Source organism: Heptranchias perlo, chromosome 9 (genome assembly GCF_035084215.1).
Source record: "Heptranchias perlo isolate sHepPer1 chromosome 9, sHepPer1.hap1, whole genome shotgun sequence".
NCBI lineage: Eukaryota > Metazoa > Chordata > Chondrichthyes > Hexanchiformes > Hexanchidae > Heptranchias > Heptranchias perlo.
The window spans coordinates 37973339-37995517 of record NC_090333.1 but is presented as its reverse complement, the minus strand read 5'-3'; the positions used below and the strand labels follow the sequence as shown (position 1 = coordinate 37995517).

At 44.1% G+C, this 22179-nt stretch overlaps 1 protein-coding gene and 1 long non-coding RNA gene across 2 annotated transcripts in view; one reads left to right on the top strand and one right to left on the bottom strand.

Annotated features, from left to right (window-relative positions):
• Positions 1-22179, bottom strand: part of ttc39a (tetratricopeptide repeat domain 39A) — a 115615-nt gene that overhangs the window by 66967 nt on the left and 26469 nt on the right. Inside the window, exon 3 of the mRNA XM_067990235.1 lies at positions 206-337. Within this exon, the coding sequence (XP_067846336.1) occupies positions 206-337 (132 nt within the window). The remainder of the gene's footprint in view (positions 1-205; positions 338-22179) is intronic.
• LOC137325304 (uncharacterized) overlaps positions 1-22179 on the top strand; it is a 45904-nt gene that overhangs the window by 22753 nt on the left and 972 nt on the right. Inside the window, exons 3-4 of the long non-coding RNA XR_010963859.1 lie at positions 19575-19665; positions 21738-21927. This is a non-coding gene — a long non-coding RNA (uncharacterized lncRNA). The remainder of the gene's footprint in view (positions 1-19574; positions 19666-21737; positions 21928-22179) is intronic.

Here is a 22179-nt window from a genome sequence, read left to right as displayed (position 1 = left end):
ATAAAACGCAGGCTTAGAAAAGTACTCTGTTGGTATACTTAACTATACTATGTTGTGTAAATTGATGAATGACTCAACCCTATGTACTTGGAAACAAAACCATTGGCTGTTGCTGAGTAGCAATTATTCAATTTAATCGCATTGTCACTGAACTTTACAATTTAACTTTCTTCCATGTTTTTCCACTTTAAAAAAACCAACTTGCTTTTGGCAGATTGCTTGGGCATCCTTCATGGTATTCCCAGCGTTGATAATATCCTCAGGTTCAAAGGTCATCATAGCTTGCATTTCCAGTATTGTGGCATAAGTCAGAGAGTGGTACATGCTGTCTTTGGCTCTGTAAAATAATAGAAACAAAACAAATTCAGGGATACAGTCAATATTAATTATTTAATCCATCAATTGCGGCATACTCCTGTTAATCCAACGCCATTTTTGCTAGAAAAATAAAATCGAATGATCCATTATTTTGAATTAAGCAATGTAATTAACATGGCAGAGGAGATGGTTTATGCTGGAGAAAAAAAATTGACTTGATATAATTCCAATTAAGAAACTCTGAATTAATAGGAGCTGACTATTTAATACTGAAAATAATTGCATTATAAAAAGGTGCATTAGTGATTTCTACCAGTAACCATGGAACTAGAAGGTTTTGGTTGTCCAAACCTACCAAGAAAGATAACTTATTACAGTATTTAAATAAATCCATAACCATATAATTGATGGGATAATGTCACCATCTCTCCAAAAACCTTGATTTCATTATTTTCTGTTCATTGGTGTGTGTCTATCAGAGCTGTACACAGGACTGTGTAATGACATCACAAGCTGCATTTGTCATTATGCTTCCCCAAGTGTGAAGAAGTGTCTACACCTTTATATATCTGCACATGAACGATTTCTGCTTCATCAATTGGTTGTCACACAGAAATGTCACTGTCACCATCATTTACATTTTATCTTTGTCTGTGCTTAGTGAAGGATTTTTCCATTTGGATTGTCAGTTGAGAGCATAAGCCACTGATTTCCATAGTACAAGGATGTAATAGAAATCCACAACCAGGCACATGATAATATGCACACTCCAATCCCACAGAAATGTACACAGAAACAAAAGGGGGCACAGCATTCAGACCCCAACACTAAGCCAATACATCAGTACAACAGACTGTGCCTGAATTTAGTCATCAATATTTCAGTCGAGCATTAGTCTTAATTATAATTATTGTATGTAGTTAAGCAGTCAGCCATAGCTCACAATAGAATGTTAAAAAAAATTAGAAATCGCAATTAACTGCAAGATGCAATCCACAAATCACACTCCGGCAGCACTTCTGAACAGTCTGTTACCCTGGTTGGTAAAGAAAAGGGCTTTAACCTGTGACTTAGAAAGAACTCGCATTTGTATAGCACCTTTCATATCCTCGAGACATCCCAACTACTTCAAAGCTAATAAATTACTTTTGAAGTGTAGTTACTACTGTTTTGTAGACAAACAAGGCAAGCCAATTTGCACATAGTGAGGTCCCACAAACAGCAATGAGGACAAATGACCAATTAATTTAATTTGGTGGAAGGATGAATATTGACCAGGACACCAGGAGAACTCCCTGCTCCCCTTCAAACAGTGCCATGAGATCTTTCACATCCACCTGATCATATCGACGGGGTCTTAGAGAGCACCCTTCTCCTCAGTACTAGACTGAAGTATCAGCCTAGATTATGTGCTCAAGTCCTAGAGTGCGGCTTGAACCCACAGATTTCTAAATCCAAGGCAGAATGCTACCGACTGAGCCAAGTTGATATCTGTTAAGTAGGTTCAACATGTGTGTGTGTGTGTGAATTGGTGAAATTGACCATACATATCAAATAGCCCTCAGTTTGAGTTGTAGACAATACTAGCCCTGTAACTCACTCACAGCTACACACTATGCCACATTGTCAGACCACAGCTAGGGTAAGAAGTCACAAATGACATCCTATGTAACTGTGACCATGGTAAACTATCCCTCCTCATCCTTCTTGACCTGTCTGCAGCCTTTGATTGGGTTGACCACACCATCCTCCTCCAACATCTCTCCTCTGTCGTCCAGCTGAGTGGGACTGCCCTTGCTTGGTTCCATTCTTATCTATCCAGTCGTAGCCAGAGAATCACTGCAATAGCTTCTCATCCCACTCCTGCACCATTACCTCTGGAGTCCTACCAAGCATCTATCCCTGGCCCCCTCCTATTTCTCATCTCTGATTTGTCACGTTCCTTGTCTGACATCCACTACTGGATGAGCAGAAATTTCCTCTAACTAAATATTGGGAAGATCGAAGCCATTGTGTTCGGTCCCTGCCACAAACTCCATTCCCTAGCCATCGACTCCAGCCCTCTCCCTGGCCACTGTCTGAGGCTGAACTAGACCGTTCGCAACCTTGGCATCCTATCTAACACTGAGATGAACTTCTGACCCCACATCCGTTCAATCACCAAGACCGCCCACTTCCACCTCCCTAACAACTCCCGTCTACGCCCCTGTCTCAGCTCATCTGCTGCTGAAACCCTCATCCATGCCTTTGTTACCTCTAGACTTGACTATTCCAATGTTCTCCTGGCCGGCCTCCCATCTTCCATTCTCCATAAACTTGAGCTCATCCAAAATTCTGCTGCCCGTATCCTAACTCATACCAAGTTCCGTTCACCCATCACCCCTGTGCTCACTGTCCTACATTGGTTCCTGGTCCGCCAATGCTTCGATTTTAAAATTCTCTTCCTTATTTTCAAATCCTTCCATGGTCTCACCCCTTCCTATCTCTGTAACCTCCTCCAGCCTTAAAACCCTCCGAGATCTCTGTCCTCCTCCAATTCTGGCTTCTTGCATATCCCCGATTTTAATCGTTCCACCATTGGCAGCTGTGACTCTAGCTGCCCATGTCCTAAGCTCTGGAATTCCCTCTCTAAACCTCTCCGCCACTCTCTCCTCCTTTAAGACGCTCCTTAAAACCTACTTCTTTTCTCCTAATATCTCCTTATGTGGCTCGCTGTCAAATTTTATTTGATAACTCTCCTGCGAAGTGCCTTGGGATGTTTTACTACTTTAAATGCGCAAGTTGTTGTTGATTCTGTAATGATTCAAAACACCAGATGGAGGGGGTTATAGTACAAAATTGATTCCACATGTAAATCCATACAATATCTTTCCAAGCATATGTGTAAATGCAGAGTGGACAGCTGAGACAGACAGTGAATTAACTCTAACAGTATCCTAACCTCAGACTGATTGGTGTAAATTTTTCCAATGCACTCCAGGTACCGTTATGGTCTATCTAAGTGAAATAATCAACTTGGTGCAATTTTATGTTGTATTACAAGCGGTTTCCTGCTGTGGACCTTCTTTCTTTTAGGGATTATGATTTGGCTTCTCAAATGCATTTTCTCATGTCCAGTATAAAATTCACCTCCCACAGGCAAGCCTGCACCTTCTTTAGACAGAAATCTTTTGTATAAAAATAATTTGGGATGAGATACCATGGGCAAAAAAAACATGTTCATTGTCTCTGGAACGCACTTCACTTCCAAAGACTATTAATACCATTCCCGAATGAAACTTTTGTAACAAACTAAATTACCAGTTTATTCATAGATATAGATAGTTCCAGAACCAAGCAACAACAGCGAGTTGCTAAAATCAGTTCAAATATCACAGGTACTCCTTTAAACTAATTCATGAAGGAGTTAAACAGCCAAAGCCGACAGTTGAGGTTCTTTAACAGGCTTTTTTTAAAAGATGGACAAATGTGACACAGAAGTGTAGTCACCTGATCCCTACTAGATGCTGTCTTTCTCTGAATTATATAGACATCCTACCTACAAAGTTGCATCTCACCTCTATATCTGTTGCAGCCAGGTCAAAGCTGTAACTAACACTCTCGCCTTTGAGAAGTCATTCTGCACAATGGAGACACTTCACTCAAACAATGAACAGCAAGCTACATAACATAGCCACAAACTCATGCTGACCCTGTATTTAATAAATAATGTCTGTCTTAAATTGAACCTGACTGGATTAGGTCAGTGATTAATAGCCTGGAGATTCATAGAATTACACAGAATGCACAGCACACACGAAACAGGCCATTTGGCCCAACTGGTCGATGCTCCACACGGGCCTCCTCCCACCCCTCTTCATCTAACCATATCAGCATAACCTTCTATTCCTTTCTCCCTGATGTGTTTATCTAGCTTCCCCTAAAATTCATGTTAATAGTTTCTAGTACTTAATTGTGCTTGGTGGCTGTTTCTGAACACATTTGTCATTTGACTGATTTGACTGACTTTTTCCAGTTATACTTCATGTGAAGCTAAAAGAACAGAAGTCATTCTTCCAACATGCAGTTGCAGAGGTCATTTTTGAAGGTGGTATATTTTTATAAAAGCATCTGTTTTTAAGCTGAGAAACACAGTAGATGCAGAAAATCCATAAACTACAGACAAAAATACTCAATTTTTGTCACAAAGACCAGTTTGAGACTCCCACCAATGAAGAGGTGTAAAAAAAAGAACAAATTGATAGGACAAAAAGCCAAATTAAAAAAGCAGATTAAAAATTGCTTACTTCCTCCTTTCTTTTAATCTTACATTTTAATCTTTTTTGAATGTTTTGTTATTTAGTTTGGGTACGAAGAGAACAATTCATCGTAGTTTAGTTGTGAGTTTGCGTTTTTTTTCCTGCCTCTGCATAAAGGTGGGAGCAGTTTGCGGCTATTCAATACAAAACTATTGGGTTAACGGTGCCCTCTGCTCATTGCCCTTGCAGGCCAGTTTGAGGACAGTTAGTCTCAGGAGAAAAAAAGTTGCAAGAAAGGCATTTTTAAAAACTTCCTCAAAGGCATAAATACCTCCTAAATTAATGTTTATGAACTTTTGAAAGGAAAATACTCTAATGAAACAACATACAAAATGTTACATCATTTGGCAGCTCAATTTTTTTGCAAACATAGAATTTAGCACAAGTTGGTCAAATTCTATCCCCACTGTACTTGTATCTTTGAGAAGTGATATGTATTTTGTATGGTTACATCAGACAAACAGCAATTTTTCACAGCTGTCACCTAGAGGTCAGTGATGTCTTAGAACAATTTCCTATAGGCTGCTGTGCAACAAGGACATGAGCAAGGTGACATAACTCCTATTTTCAGTCTTGTTATGTTTGTATATATCTACCTACTTATGCAGGCTTTACAAATACTTCTTCTGCTTACAGTAGAGTCATGTCACACTATTTCTATCAATGTTGGGTGTCACATTTAAGTTACCAGGTTAAAATTTTCCAATCTACTTACCATTATACTTACTCTTCAGTCCTCCAGATCCAAGGTAGGTGATTCTACGCTCCATCACACCACCAATTTGCTTGGTTAGAATACCTTTTAAAACAGCACACTTCACACAACACTGAAGTATTAAAAATGACTGATGTTTTGAACTTCACAGATCTTGGCCAACATGATCATTTTGTTTCTCAGGTCACATTGAGTGTCTTAATTGCTAACTTCCTTTTCACAATTGTAAACAATTTTACAACACCAAGTTATAGTGGAAACACCGTTCACCTGAGGAAGGAGGAAGCCTCCGAAAGCTTGTGGAATTTAAAATAAATTTGTTGGACTATAACTTGGTGTTGTAAAATTGTTTACAATTGTCAACCCCACTCCATCACCGACATCTCCACATCATTCCTTTTCACAGTTTGTTTACTACATTGTCCAGAGTATAGGTTGAGTATACAACTGCAATTGCTGTTATGGACCAATGAAAACTTATCTGCTGATCGCCGATCTCCCCAAGCACTACAACTTAGAAAGAGCTGTATAATTAGACCTTGTATAACATGGATACTATCTAATAATCATCCGCCTCCTTCAGTTTTCAATGGTTGCATAGCATTAGCTGTGAAACTAATCAATGCTCCTCCAATAAACATGTCTGCATGGCTTGGGAGGCTCAAGGTTTCCTTGTGGAGTTCAGAGGAGTGCACCTGCTCCTCCTGGCCCACAATGAAACCATAAAACAAATTTAAAAACGTACCTTTCTGGGCCTTTTCTGGCCCTGATTCTGCTTTCCACTAGCTTTCGCTGGCGGATCCAGCACTCAGCAAGAGTGGACTAACTGCACAATAAAATCGCACTGGGGTCGTATTTACATCATGGGACCTTGACTTTTGCATATTTATGAGGCCCTCACCTTCCTATGGAAAGCGTTTCACAAGCCTCTCGAAACCCAATAGCTATATTAGCAGTCAGCAGGAGTGCGGCATGAACGGGAAGGTAAGTACTCTGCCCCATTTTAACCCATCCCTCGCAGCCCCGTTCTTGTCGGGTGTGGGTTAAAATTGGGGCTTTTGTTTTTATTTTAACTCGAGTATTTTTAAGACAGGCACAAATCATAGTAAGAATTCAAATCCAAGCATTTGTGAAACTAAACCATCTGTTTATCCTTAGGATTGAACCAATGACCCAAACCTACAATCGAACAGAAGGGACACTGACTGATTTCAACATACAGTGTGCATTTTACACTGAGAGGAATCTTGCATGTCAATATTTGACTGAGGATAAGCTTTCCTTCAGGGCATTTTTTTTTTTGCATTTTTGAACAAGAGTGATTACCTCTGTTTTCAGTTCTCTAGCTTTGTTTGACCTCTTCTGACCATATTGTAGATGAAAATGCTTAAATTAGCAAGGGGATGTCAGCTGAAATCATTGTTACTCAAAATGACAGTATGTAAAAAGGAAAGGCACAACTCGTTTCTGCATGTTCACAGAATGCTAATCACCTCTCTCTGACTGCTCTAGGCCGTTACTGTATTGTACGTGTGCTTTTCACAATCGGTGAAAAAACAGTGAAACAGAAAGAAAGCTGAAACTGAGCATAGAGTCTAAGGCTTTCTTCGATAATTTCTCCTGAATATTGCACAGCAAATGCAATTTGTATAAAAAATGCCCATCATTTTGGAAGCCTGGGAAGGTAACTATGGTTCTTTGTAGTGGCTGCAAGTGCACATTAATTCATGCTTTAATGGTGCATATATAGGCCTGAAGTGTTTTATAGATCTAGTAGTCAAGTGAATTAATCAGGCAATTCTAAAAGAGCCAGACTGATACCCACATTTAACAAAGAGGAACATGAATCATCAAGTATCTTTTGAATGTCTTGCTTAAAAATAATTCAAAATTCTATGTTTTGAGAACTAATGGTACAGGTACTGTCCTTTCATGTCAAGGACTTGGATTTAAATCCATCAAATGATGATGGTACAATAACCTCTTGTATCTGATGATAGAGTTAGATAAATTTAGGCAATCGCAACCCAGTAGGCCTACAGAACTATCCCTAACGTGGCACCAATTTGTCAATCTCACTGAAGAGTGGCCACAAGGATGGGTAACGGAAATAATCACACTGGTGCAGTAGGATTTGTGTTCTTCTGAGGTCGGATTTAAAACTCTATCTTGGCTCTAAGTGCAGTCTGATGCAGTCCTGGATTTGGGCGTGCTTGATGCTGAAACTGGATACAAAAAGTATGAAGTGTTTCATTCTCTGCACTATTACCCATCACAATCACGAAAGGTAAAGTAAAATTTCATGTTTTATACCTAAAGAATTTCCATCATGGGGAGGAGGAGGTCTCTCTTGTCAAGAACATTCTCCCCAGTTCTTCCGTCCCCGATTCTCATTCTCTCTTGACTTTAAAAATTAATGAATGATCCAAGTGAACTAACATTTTGAAGATTTAAACCCCAATTTTACAATCTCTAAAAATCTGTACCAGGGATGGCTGGCTGCCTGGCTCAAGCTAGCCCACAGCACACGGGGGAGGCTGTGCCCAATTTTCTGGGGTCAGCATATTTGAATAAAGCAGTGAACGATTATAATCCCTATCAGAAGACGACTACTTAACACAGGGTATGTGCACATGTCCATATACTGATGTGAAGCTCAATTTGAACCAGTTAATATCTCAAATTAACTTAATATTTTGGACAATTAAAATGATCTTTTTGAAACTGGACTTTAGAAATCGAAGGTCTGGAGCAGTCAGTTTAAAATCTATTCTTCACATCACACAGGTACCAGTTTGTACTTTCTCCAACAACTTTTTCTTGTATGAACAGCTTGATAACAGTTTTCATAAGCAGACCGTATCTCACAAGAACTGAACTCTGTATAATTTACTCTCTGCTGCACTGAATTAGTGAAGCCCAGGTCTAGCAATCATCCCCAGTCATGGAACTGGAGTTCACACTGACTGCCCAATACATTACATGTAGATCTGGAAGGTGGAACCACTCTTCACTGAATAAACTATGGACCAGGTTTATTTGTATCAATATTTCACAGAAGCAAAAATACAGGCAAAATTCTACATAGACCAAGTTGTAATTTACAATGCTATATATACAAATTAGATGATTTATTTTTCTGAAACTTTGGCAGAAGCAGCTACAACAACAGACTAATTTAATCAGAGTCTCTAATGGTAATATGTAAGCAGCTGCTTGCAGAATGCCATACATACCGAATGCATAAAGGATAAATAGAGCCAAATGAATAGCCACCAGACCTAACATTTATACACTGGATTCCTTTGTTAAACAAGAATCTCTTTGAAGATAGTCTTTAGCAAAGACAGAATCTTAATAGGCCAACATCTGAGTAAACAGTGGGTTGAGGGCCTGGGATTTGCATCTCCTCCCTCTGAATTTCCTGCATCTTCACCAGACTATCTTAACACATGATAGCAATTGGAGAATAAGGCCCCGATATTTACTGGGAGGCGGGGGGTGAAAACAGCCAGGGAACGGGTCGAGGTCGGGGAAAGGGTCGGGGTCGGGGCCGGGGAACGGGCCGGGGCCGGGGAAAGGGTCGGGGCCGGGGCCGGGGAAAGGGTCCGGGCCGGGGAAAGGGTCCGGGCCGGGGCCGGGGAAAGGGTCGGGGCCGGGGAAAGGGTCGGGGCCGGGGAAAGGGTCGGGGCCGGGGAAAGGGTCGGGGCCGGGGAAAGGGTCGGGGCCGGGGAAAGGGTCGGGGCCGGGGAACGGGTCGGGGCCGGGGAAAGGGTCGGGGCCGGGGAAAGGGTCGGGGCCGGGGAACGGGTCGGGGCCGGGGAAAGGGTCCGGGCCGGGGAAAGGGTTGGGGCCGGGGAACGGGTCGGGGCCGGGGAAAGGGTCCGGGCCGGGGCCGGGGAAAGGGTCGGGGCCGGGGAACGGGTCGGGGCCGGGGAAAGGGTCGGGGCCGGGGAAAGGGTCGAGGTCGAGGACGCAGAGGTCCTGCCGAGTTTAACGGTAGGACCTCATTATCGATTTCCCGCCCGGCAGCCGGCCAATCTGACAGACTGGCTGCTGCTGGACAGAAAACCAGCGGCAGGAGGCCACAGCCGGGGACCCTTGCGTACGGTCCTCGACAATCAGGAGATTGGGGGGAAGGCCAAAGATTGGGGCTTTGGAGAGGGATGGTGAGGGAGGTCTGTGATCGTGGCAGGGGTGGAAGATTGGCCATGATCGGCAGGGAGGAGGCCAAAGGCTTCCTAGGGGGGCCGGGGGGAGCACTCCTGCTTCTCCTAGCCCACGAGGAGTGCTGTAAATGGCACCTACCTTCTTGAGCCAGCGGCTCTCACCTCCCTTTTACCGCTGGGTTTCCTGAGCCCTGGGAATCCCGTGTGGAAACTGTTAAATTGAAATCAGGCTCCCAATTGCACCGTGGGAGCCTGATTTAAATATGTTAATGAAGTGTCCTGCCTCTCCACGGCAGAACACTCACTTATTACGAAATCCGCCGCCCTGAAAATGGTGGCAGGCGCGTCCATGGCGGGTTGAGGATATGTTCCCCTTTTTAAAATTTTTAACCTCCCAACCCCCCCTCCCCCTGACCCTCTCCGTCCGTCGTGGGCTGGTTAATATTGAGGCCTATATTTTGCCAATACAATATTTCTATATTTCGTTAAATCTTAAACTGCCTTCAAATAAATCATTAGATTTGACACGATACAAAATTGGCACTGCCTTTCAATACCTTTTAAAGAGGATTCACTAATTATGGTAATTCAGGATAATGTGTTTGGATCTGTCAAAGTAGGAACAACCAGGCTGCTGAATGTTGCTTAAGTTATCACTCTGCCCACCAAAGAGAGCCTTTATTTTAACAATTCATGAACAAACAACCCTATATTATGGCAGCCGGAGCATCTCATCCCACCATTTTGAACTTTACAAATGAGCAGCATCTATTTTAACCTCAGTTGCCCCTACTATTTAAAACTATATGAAACCAAAAAGAAAAAATCCTAGTTTTCACAGTGGCATTATCAAGCCAGTTTTCAGAGAATAGATGGGCCTTTCTACCTTTGTTTAGTTATTACAAATGATATGTGTGTACTGCATGTTACCTGTCACCCCCACAAAATGGCTACGGCCCTATAAATGAAATACTTCTCAATTTATCTCCTTTACCTGCTGTTGTCATAGAAACGACGCCACAGAAGGCAGTAATTCGGCCTACTGCACTTGCACCGGTGGTGCTAGATCCTTAACCAGAGCTATCTACTCTAATCATAACTATAATCTCTCATCATGGTACCATTCAAATGAACCCACACCATGGCTACCCGTTCCTTAACCGTTCCTATAATGGGGTGCCAAAACTGCATGCAACATACCAACTGTAGGCTGACCAATGTTTTGTACAAATTCAACCTCACTTTCTTCCTCTTGTATTCAGTCCCCCTGTGCGTAAAACCCAAAATCCCACTAATCTTTTTATGCACTTTTCTCCTCACTCCCATCTTTAAAGATGTATGGGTTTGCACTCCTAGATTTCTAAGTTCCTCCATTCTGATAAGAATCTTCCCATTTGCGTATACTTTTCACTATGCTTTTTTCCAAATTGTACTACTTCAAATTTCTCAGCCTTGAACTACATCTGCCACTCCTCCTGCAATCACCTGCATTATTCTTCAGTAGCTGTATCTCAGGTCTATCAGGATCTGATAGCTGCCTGTAAACCAGCCAGCCTATTGATCAACAAAGACACAGATTGAGGGCCTAGTGGAATGGCGATGACTGGAACAGACCTGCTAGATACTGTTGTCTTTAAGGACAGCAGCAGATATCAAGCATCCGGCCATCTCCCTCAAAGCACCACTGGGCTGCCCAGTCTCAATCTGCAGGGATGAAGAGGTAGAGAGGCAGAGAGGTTTAGGGAGGGGATTCCAGAGCTTAGGGCCTCGGCAGCTGAAGGCACAGCCGCCAATAGTGGAGCGATTAAAATCGGGGATGTGAAAGAGGCCAGAATTGGAGGAGCACAGAGATCTTGGAGGGTTGTAGGGCTGGACGAGGTTACAGAGATAGGGAGCGGTGAGCCAAGGGGAGGCCATGGAGGGATTTGAAAACAAGGATGAGAATTTTAAAAGCGAGGTGTTGCCGGACCGGGAGCCAATGTAGGTCAGCAAGCACAGGGGCGATGGATAAATGGGGCTCGGTGAGAGTTAGGATACGGGCAGCAGAGTTTTGGATGAGCTCAAGTTTACAGAGGGTCCAAGGTGGGAGGCCGGCCAGGAGAGCATTGGAATAGTCAAGTCTAGAGATAACAAAGGTATGGATGAGGGTTTCAGCAGCAGATGAGCTGAGTCAGGGGCAGAGATGGGCAACGTTACGGAATCAGGCAGTCTTGGTTATGGAGAGGATATTGGAAGCTCAGCTCAGGGTCAAATAGGACGGCAAAGTTGCGAGCAGTCTAGTTCAGCCTCAGACAGCGGCCAGGGAGAGGGATAGAGTCGGTGGCTAGGGAACAGAGTTTATAGTGGGGACCGAAGACAATGGCTTTGGTCTTCCCAATATTTAATTGGGGGAAATTTCTGTTCATCCAACACTGGATGTCGGACAAGCAGCATGACAAATCAGAGGCACTGGAGGTACAAATTCAACATAATTTCCTTGCTCTTACGTATAAAACCCAGAATCACATTTGACTTTTTATCCTTTTTGTAGTTGCAGTCCCACCTTTACAGATCTCTGTATCTGGCACCCTCACTCATTTCCTCCACTTTAAGAATCTTACCATGTAAGATATACTTCTTTCACTTCTTTGTTCCCCAAAATGTACTACTTCACATTTCTCTGTCTATATCTTCCTACAATCCCCTACATTCTTCCTCACAGTTTGCTATGCCCTCTAATGTGGTTTCATGAGCAAACTTCAATATCATTCCTCTTGTGCCTATGTCTAAATAATTCATATAAATGGAAAACAAAAGAGGTTCTGAACAGGTCCCTGGACACATCACCAATTGTGTCCCGTCAATCTGAAATCATTCATTTTCTCCTACTCTTTTGCTTTCTGCCCCCTAGCCATGCTCCAATATATTTCCTTGAATTATAGAATGGTTACAGCATAGAAGGAGACTATTCAGCCCGTTGAGTCAATGCCGGCTCTCTGCAAGAGCACTCCAGCTAATCCCACTCCCCCACCCTTTCCCCGTAGCCCTGCAAATTTTTTTCTTTCAAGTACTTATCCAGTTCCCTTTTGAAGGCCATGATTGAATCTGCCTCCACCACCCCCTCGGGCAGTGCATTCCAGATCATAACAACTCGCTGTGTAAAAAAGTTTTTCCTCATGTCACCTTTGGTTCTTTTTGCCAATGGGAACGATCTACTCTGTCTAGATCCCTCATGATTTTGAACACCTCTATCAAATCTCCTCTCAACCTTTTCTGCTCTAAGGAGAACAACCCCAGCTCCTCCAGTCTCTCCACATAACTGAACTCCCTCATCTCTGGAACCATTCTAGTAGATCTTTTCTGCACCCTCTCCAAGGCCTTCACATCCTTCCTAAAGTGCGGTGCCTAGAATTGGAGACAATACTCCAATTGTGGCCGAACCAGTGTTTTATAAAGGTTTAGCATAACCTCCTTGCATTTGAATACCATGTGCCTTAATTTTTGTCTCTTCTAAGGCACTTTAACAAGTGCCTTACAAGAGACAAAAATCGATATATATAAATTCCCTTAACTTCTTTTCATCTATGCCCCCTATTTGCTCAAAAAATTCAATTAAATTAGTTTAGCATGATGTACTTTTTACAAACCATGATTCGCCAAAGAAAGAAAGAACGAAAGAAAGAACAAACACACTTAGATGCTTGCATTACATACTGATTAAAGAAACAGTCCTGGATGCATTCTAGCAGCCCCTTCCCATTTTGATTACCAACTATTGTCTTATCCCAGTTTACCTTACATTAAAGTCCCCCATAATTACAACTCTGCAAAGATCTACAAGTCTTATCTTTAACTTCTTTCACACTATTCAATGGTCTATAAAGTATTCCCAATAAGGTAGAAGTTCTGTTATGTCCTAACGCTACCATGTCAGATTCCATCTGCACTCCACCATCAATGAAAGTTTTCCTTTCCATGGTTAAAATTTTGTCTTTACTTAACGAGGTCACCATTCCTCCCATTTCTTCTGTCTCTTTCTCTCCTCAAAATTCTATATAGTGGTTGAAGCCAATTTTCTGTGAAGGATATAACATCAAGGGCATGATTTTGATCCCGAGCCGGGAAGGGGCGGATGGGTTAAATTGGGGATGGGAAACCCGGAAGTACGGGAAGTACAGGTTTCTCGGATGTCCTTATGATATTGATGTAAGGACGCCTTTTATTTTTTTTTGTTGGTTTGCAGTCCGACTGACCGACCTGATTGACAGGCTAGCCTCAGTCGTATGGGAGATGAGCCAGGGAGAGGACGTGTTCAGGAAAGTCTTTGTTTATATGGATGGGGCGCACGGGTGGGCTTGGGGTGCGGGTTGGCATGGGGCTTGGGTTGACATGGGGTCAAGGGGGTCGTCAATCATGGGGAAGGGATCGGGGGTCAGTCACCGGGTGGCTGTCGGTATTGGGGGTCATTGTGGGGGGTCCGCGATCATAGGGAGGGATTGGGGTTGGGGGTCCGCGATAGGGGATCGGGGTCGGGGGTCTGTGAATGTTGGAGGGGGATTAGGATCAGGGGTCCGCGAACAGGGATCGGAATTGAGGGTCCGTGATCGTTGGGGGGGGGGGGGAAATCAAGGATCGGGGGGGAGGGGTCTGCGATCGTTGCGGGGTCGCTGCAGGTAGGCTTGTTGGGCCTGGGGGAAGCATTCCTGCTCCTCCAGGCCCACGAGCTGTGCCAGAAAGGCACCTACCTGTTAATCTTGTGCCTTCTCACCTCTTTTCATGAGGCATGAAAGAGAAGGCCCGGGAATCCCGGCCACCCGGGGTTGAGCAAGTCAGAGGCTGGGTATTCTGCGGCGAGTGACTCACCTCCTGACACCCCAAAGTCTTTCCACCATCTACAAGTCACAAGTCAGGAGTGTGATGGAATACTCTCCACTTGCCTGGATAAGTGCAGCTCCAACAACATTCAAGAAGCTCAACACCATCCAGGACAAAGCAGCCCGCTTGATTGGCACCCCATCCACCACCCTAAACATTCACTCCCTTCACCACCGGTGCACTGTGGCTGCAGTGTGTACCATCCACAGGATGCACAGCAGCAACTCGCCAAAGCTTCTTCAACAGCACCTCCCAAACCCGCGACCTCTACCACCTTGAAGGATAAGGGCATCAGGCACATGGGGACAACACCACCTGCACGTTCCCCTCCAAGTCACACATCATCCAGACTTGGAAATATATCGCCATTCCTTCATCGTTGCTGGGTCAAAATCCTGGAACTCCCTTCCTAACAGGACTGTGGGAGAACCTTCACCACATGGACTGCAGCGGTTCAAGAAGGCGGCTCACCACCACCTTCTCAAGGGCAATTAGGGATGGGCAATAAATGCTGGCCTTGCCAGCGACGCCCACATTCCATGAACAAATTTTTTAAAAATTCGGAACTGTGGGAAAATGGAGGCCCAAAGCCTCCTTGAAAGGTTTTAAGGCCCAACCCACTTCCTGGAACAGGTTGGTTGCTCTCCCCTCATTCCGCCCCGGTGAAAACCGGAAATCAGCGGGTTGGGGGCAGGTCTGAAATTTGGAATGCCCCCCTCCCCCCGCTTTTCACTGTTAAAATCGTGCCCTATATTCCTCCATTCTAATGAATGCCTCTGGTGATCCAAAGTTATATCACATTTACATATAAGTACTGAAACCCGGATAAAATCATACTCCTCACTACCCTTTTCTCCCTTTTTTTTGTTTCCTTCAGTATGCTTCACCGTAACCTCTTTTCTATCTACCCTAAGGTACATCCCTTCATACCCCCTTCCTTTAGCTTACTATTTTACATTTCTTTTTCATTCATTTTTCTTATTCTTAGGGCATGATTTTAACCTGGCAGCGGGACGTCAGCAGATGGGTGAGTAGTCGCATGGGAAACTTAGAAAACCTTTCTGCGCGTCGGTTCGAGCAATTGCGACTAAATTGAAGGCTCTTAATTTGACTTCCGGGTTTCACATCTCCAAGCTGTGCAGCGGGTGTACTGCACACCCGCATGACGTGCTGTGAACAGGAGTATTTAAAGGGCCATTGCAACCATGGATTTTGAAGGAGAAAGGAGGAAAATTGAAAAATGCAGCATCGTAGGGTGAAGGCAGCTCCCTGTTTCAGCAACTCCTCCCTTGAGTTGCTACTGGCTTGTGTCAGAAGCAGGAGGGAAGTCCTATACCTGGCTGATTGGAGGAAGCGCCCTGTTTCTGCCACCAAGAAGGCATGGCTGGAGGTGGCAGAGGAGATCAGCATCAGGAGCACAGTCACAAGGTCATGGGTGCAGTGCAGGAAGTGCTTTAATGACCTAACCAGGTCAGGAAAAGTGAGTACAGTTACTGATACACCTACATCCTGTTGTGTATATTACCCCCCACCCCTCACTCTGTCTTGCTCAGAGTACTCCATCACATCACTCCTCACACTCACTTCAGTCTCATCATCAACTTACCTTCACTTTCTGTGCACTTCCTCACCTCCCCGATTGTGAACCCACCATTCCCACTCACCCTAATCCTGATGCAATGTGATGAATCTGTCTGATTGTCTCCGTCTGATGCATCTGCTTCATTGGCAGCCTCACCCAAAGCAGTGCATCCATCGGGTGAACATGTCACCTATAGTCACGCACACATCTGTACTTTCTCCCCTTGTAGGAGAAGTGAGTACAAAACGCAAGGGGAAGGAGGAAGCGATGGACATAACTCGCATGGTTGAATGCCTGGCCGTCAGAGATGGCGAGACTGGCAACCCGCAGACAGCTGGTGACAGAACTTTAACATCCTTCACACACATCGTGAATTGATGTTATCAATAAATGACATGTTGCACACCTCAGTACGATCACTGCAAACTAACTTTTTAATATTGCTTTATGTTCTCTTCCAGGGCCTTCACTGGCTGATAAGGAGGCAGGTGCCATGGAAGAAGGCGATTCTTCAGAGGAGCTCAATTCCTCTGAGGGCTCACCGTTACATTGCATCCAGCCATGCACCAGCGCAGGTACTGGTAATTTGGTGGGTCTTGTTAGACAGATAGTTGGGCTCTCACCTGGTGATTCAATACTTACAAGTGTGCATGAGCAGACACTGGTGGCAGGGGCAGCTGTGGAGAGTCCATGTCAGGGGGCCCACTCCTCTCCAGCTCTGCTCAGCTGGACACAGATGCTGAACCCCGGGGGACATCGTTGAGAATGAGAATGATCAAGGTACAGCTGCACCTTTGTGAGGTACTGGATAACGTGCTACCCACAATAGTGGAGAGGATGGAGGAGTCCAACTCCATCGCTAGTGGAATGTTGGCACAGGTAAGTGCGGGAACCTCCAGTGAGCTTCAAGCACAGACCTCAAATGAGTCCATGCAGGCCATGACAACGGCCGTGCGGACTGTAAGGAAATATAGTTTCCACACAAATTCAGTAATAGTGGTTAAAAACACACAACCATGCTATCTGAGGCAAAAACAGTGAAATGGGCCTCTATGTCCGAACATGTTGCTAGGCAACCACATTCCAGAATGTGTAAACCTTGACTCATTGTACCACACGTATTTTTGATATGTAACTTCTACTGTCTTTACACGATCACCTTTCTTTTATAATTAAACAGAATGTGGAATATATGGTAAATAACTCGTACTTATGGGTTTTGTAAGTTTTATAAGGCCTTTTGATCCTAAGGTAATTGACAGACTGGTGGCGATTGCTAACATGAACAGTTTCAGCCACAGAATGAGACAGCTGTCCAAGTTGCTAGATGGCCAACAGCCATGGGAAGCCAGCCAGAGAGTGGAAACCCACTGCCCTCTCAGTCTGGCTGATGTTGTCATGGGGGAAGTTGACGTAGTCGGATGCCCTGGCAAACAAGCCACCTGTGACCTGTCATATACACTTGTGTGCAGATGACTGACACACCCTGGAGAGGATCCGGAGGCGTGGAAATTGAGGGCAGTGGTGACTTCAACTGTGACGGGTAATGAGTGGCCACCAGGCCCAGCCAGGAGCAGCTCTTCATGAAGGAGCGGGCAGATGTCTGTGACCACCTGGTGACTCAATCTCAGCCTGCGTAGGCCCTGCTCCTCAGAGAGGCCCAGGAAGCTCAGCCTCTGCCTGTCGACCCTCTCACGTGGGTAGTGCCTCCTGCGACCTCGGCTCCTCCGTTGGTCCCCTCTCTGCACTTCTCCAGGTCCTTGTTGCGCGCCTCTGCCTTGTGCAACTGCAGATCCCAGAACTACACGATGTGCCTGCCCTGGATGGTGATTTTCCTCCTCCTCAGATGTACTGTGGAATAGAGCCATTGTGTCCCCTCATCCTGATCTTGTCAGTTTGACGAGCTCCAAAATGTTGATAAATTTGCCTGAACCCAAGAATTCTCAGTCTCAACATAGAATTCTCAGTCTAAACGCAGAGAACTCCCAGCCAATGGTTTATCTGAGAAATCTGATAGCCCTGCTGCAAAAGCTCACCTTTCATTCATATGTGTCAGTTACTGGTTTAAAGGTCCAAATGAGGGTCGGCTGCAACTTGCCTCCTTTTCCATGGCGTGTTTCAGAGGCAACGGGAGACACGTTCAGGGAAAGTTAAAATCGTTTGTCTGGCTGAATACACAAAGATTTAATCCGCTTAAGTGCTTCAACAGTGTTAATTGGCCCTTTTAATATTGGCCCATCGGCTTTAAGTGCCAGCGGGACTTCCAGATGTCTGTTGTGCGTGCGCATCCAAACACATCTGGGTCAAACCCAGAAGTGGGCATGTTGGAGCCGGGATACGGTCCCACTCCCAAAACTTAGTATTTTTACTGCCCACCTGCCCCCAACCCACCCATTTTGGGGGTTAAAATTACCCCCTTAATTCCTATCCCATATGGTCTAAAATCTACCCCTCCCCTTGATACATGGTGTCATTCATGCTACATGATTAACAACTGTGATATTTTATTTCATATTTCTTAAGAAAAACCTGTAGTTGACTGTTAACACCTATAATAGAGGATTACAATGCAGCATGAATAGAAGGAAGTAATTTCATCGAGGGATTCAGATGACAATTGTAAACTGCACTCATCCACATGAAACCAGTGCCTTATAATCACTCCAGTATATCTTATCTTTTAATATATATTCACCAGTTTGTGAAAGCAGTTACTACAGAAATAACAGCAACAGATAAATGATCAACCATATCAAATATTAATATAGAACTAACTAAAATGAGTATATTTTAAATGACAGACTCAGTGCTCAAAGATTCAAATTTATTTATCCCAATACTAAATGACTGTTTTTGGGAATAAATCTTGAAATCATAGCTTGGCCTAGTTTGATTATTCATGTCCCAAGGGCACTGCAACCAACTGTAACACCCTAAGTGCTGCCCCAGCTGAGATCAGCCATCTCAGCACAGACTGGGAATCAAACCTATAGTCTTGTTGTCTTTACAGTGTAGTGCTACACCGGTGGTGGCTTTACCCACTAGGCTATCGTAGCAGTGTTGTCAGTCTCTTTATTGCTAATGACCAAAGGTAGTGAGAAGGATGGAGTTTTGCTCTACATTTGAATACACAAATACAGAACCAGAAAAGGTGATCAGAGCAGTTACAAAAATCAGTTTGAGATTAATATTGATTATGTTACTCTCCCCTGTTCTTTTGCACTCTCCTACCTATATCAAAAGGAAAGTATTCTGGATCCTTCCACCCCTGAAACATCACCTTCACTTCCACTGTAAAGCTTTATATGAGGGCCGACTCCATTAACAAAGATGACAAAGCAAGGCAGGTTTGCAGCCCGGCAAATATTATGATTCTAAGTTTATTTTCTAATGCCTCAATTAATTTTTCTGCACCACCTACTATTTCTTTAAATATCAAAACAGTAACAGAGAAGTGTCCTGATAGATAGGGCTGTCTGTTACTGGGCAGGTAAGTCAATAATTAAATTGATGGGCGGTTACTGTTTAACAATGATCCTGGCCTTTATTGTTTTGTTGAGGTATGCTAACCAAACAGACGGTAAGGGAAGTGACTTTCTGTAATACGATGCTTAATCTATGTTCCACTTCTTGCTCAGATGCCTACGCAGGTAGTTAAAGGTCTGAAGTACAGACCTGGGAGGTCTGGGAGGCTTGGGAGGCTGACACACCCTTCAACAAGACAAGCATGTATGTATCTAAAGGAATGGTCTGTTTGGCCTTTAACAGTCAGACTGCTGCGTATCATTGTTATTTTCATTTATGTATCTCAACATATTTAATTTTTTAATTACATTTTTTGCCCAAATTTTCCTTCCTGCAGTTTGTTTCAGCTTTTAATACGTAGGGGGCAAAAATTAGATAGGGGCCATTTTTGGGCACAGGTAGGGTGATGTGCTATTACCCCGCGCCCAATGGCCTCTGTGCAGGCAGGACACAAGTTTCAGCCCACCCGAGGACTCACCTGCAATCAGCGTTCCATTCTGGGCCTTGCACGTGGAATCAATGCAATTCACACGTTCCACCACCAGGGGCAGCTCAATCTCAAATGGAGGATGTTGCTTAGAATTCCCTTAAAGGTAGCTGGTACCTGTTATTTGCTGAAAATAACAGTCTACTGTCTGCATGGAGCCTGAATGGATATCAGACATCGCACACGTAAAACACAGATGCAGGTCCCATCCCTATGTTTACACACTGATGAGTTATGTTAAAACACTGAATAGAGGTTGCGCACTACTAAATCCCACATCCTCCAATCTGCCGATCTGAGTTGGTACCAGGCCTGCAAGTGTGCATGCACCAAGGTTCTCTGCACTTGAGACCTTGGTGCAAGAGGTGGACAGAAGGAGGAAAATCCTATATCCGCAGGGGGGTGGGGGCAAGAGGCCCTCCAGACATATATCCAAAAGGCAGTGGAGACAGTGGGGGACAAAATCAATGCCAGACGCACAGCATCATGAACATGGATGCATTGCAGGAAGAAGTTCAATGCTTTGACACGAGTGGTCAAGGTGAGTTAACTGTCAAGTGGCGTCTCCTACCACCTCACCACTAGCCGCATCCACTGCTCCACTCACTACATCCCCCATCACCCACATACCAACAAACTCTTTCCATCAATACTCAATTCTTCCAATCAGATGCTTCCTCTCACCCTTACACATTACCACTGTTGTAAGCCGCCCACCCACAACTAACAGGCCACACAATGGCAGCTATTCAATCACGACAGGCACATTACCCAGACACACTGACCCGCTTTCTTGCAAGAGAAGGTGACGCAAATCAGGAGGCAGCAAGTGACAGTGGCATTTAACCCCTCGAGCCTGTTTTACCATTCAATGAGATCATCAACTGCCGTCTACAGAACAGCGTTCCAAAGATCTCCTACCCTTTGCGTGTAGAAGCATTTCCTAGCTTCACTCCTGCACATCCTGGCTTTAAATGTTAGGCTATGTCCCCGCGTCCTAGTATTCAAGTGTAGGAGACCTCCAAAAACAGATACAAATGTCTCGGCAGCCAGAAGCAATAATCCAGCTGCTAACCTGTAAATACAGCATGGTCCCTTTAAATAGCGTTGGTGGGGGTTCCTCCAGGCACTCTAAGACATGTTCAGATGGTCAGGGTTAAGACTGTGTGTTGAGTTGAGTGTTAAGTCCCAAAATCACTGATTGCACACTGATTGAAGCCATTTTCTTCCTACTTTACATGATTCCAACATTCGTTATCAACGCCTGAGCTAACTCCTATACCAAGATGGCGTTCGGCGCACATCACGCTGGAAAAGTGTGTGCACATCCAAGACGCCATCTTGGATGTCGGAGAGGCCACGTAGCGCCGAAACAATGGGCGCTACACGGCCCAATTTAGTGCCCATTGTGTTTTAGCCATTTTAACTCATTTTAAATGAGGGAGGAATAAACTTAAAAAATCCAAATCAGAAAACTGTTTCAAGCAGAGAGCAAACTGCTGTAATCGTCACGTGACTGAAAGCTGAAATGATACTTGATTCACACTGCTGTTGGGATTTATATCACAGCAAATTCCACTACCCTGTTTACCGTGCAAATCTCAAATTTCCTGGGAGCCAAACAAAATATGCACAAAAACCTTCCCAAATATAAAGGATATCTGACAGATACAAGAGAATATAATATTATAAAGCACAGCACAGGATTTCTGATAAGGGTGCAGCTATATTTTTTCTTTTTTTTTGCTGACTGAAATGGTAATGTATTCATGAACTTTGCTTATTACAGGAAGTGTTCCGTTTATTCAGCCAGGTATCATGATTTCACGAGGCTGGAATTAGAATTTACAAATCATTCACTCGCCCAACCTAGTGGCATTTTCTTCATGCAAAAAGCAAAAGCTCAATGCAATGACGAGCATCTCCACCCTTCAGTGAGATACAAAAACACACAAAGGAACAGAAACCTCAAGACAAAGGTTAGGAATGGAGTGATGCAATCTTTGACATGTAACATGCATTCTTTTATATTTTGTGCAAGGTTAATACAAATAACTGACAAATATAGATATATTGGTTTAGTGTCAAATTATTGCACTTTCTTCTCCCTGTCCCTTCCGTTTATGTAACTACCTCTGCTGCCTTCTTTCCTATCCATAGTTTTCTTCAGGCAGCAGATTGAGGTGGTATGGGATACGATTACTAACTTTTTTTAAGAGCCAAAATCCCAA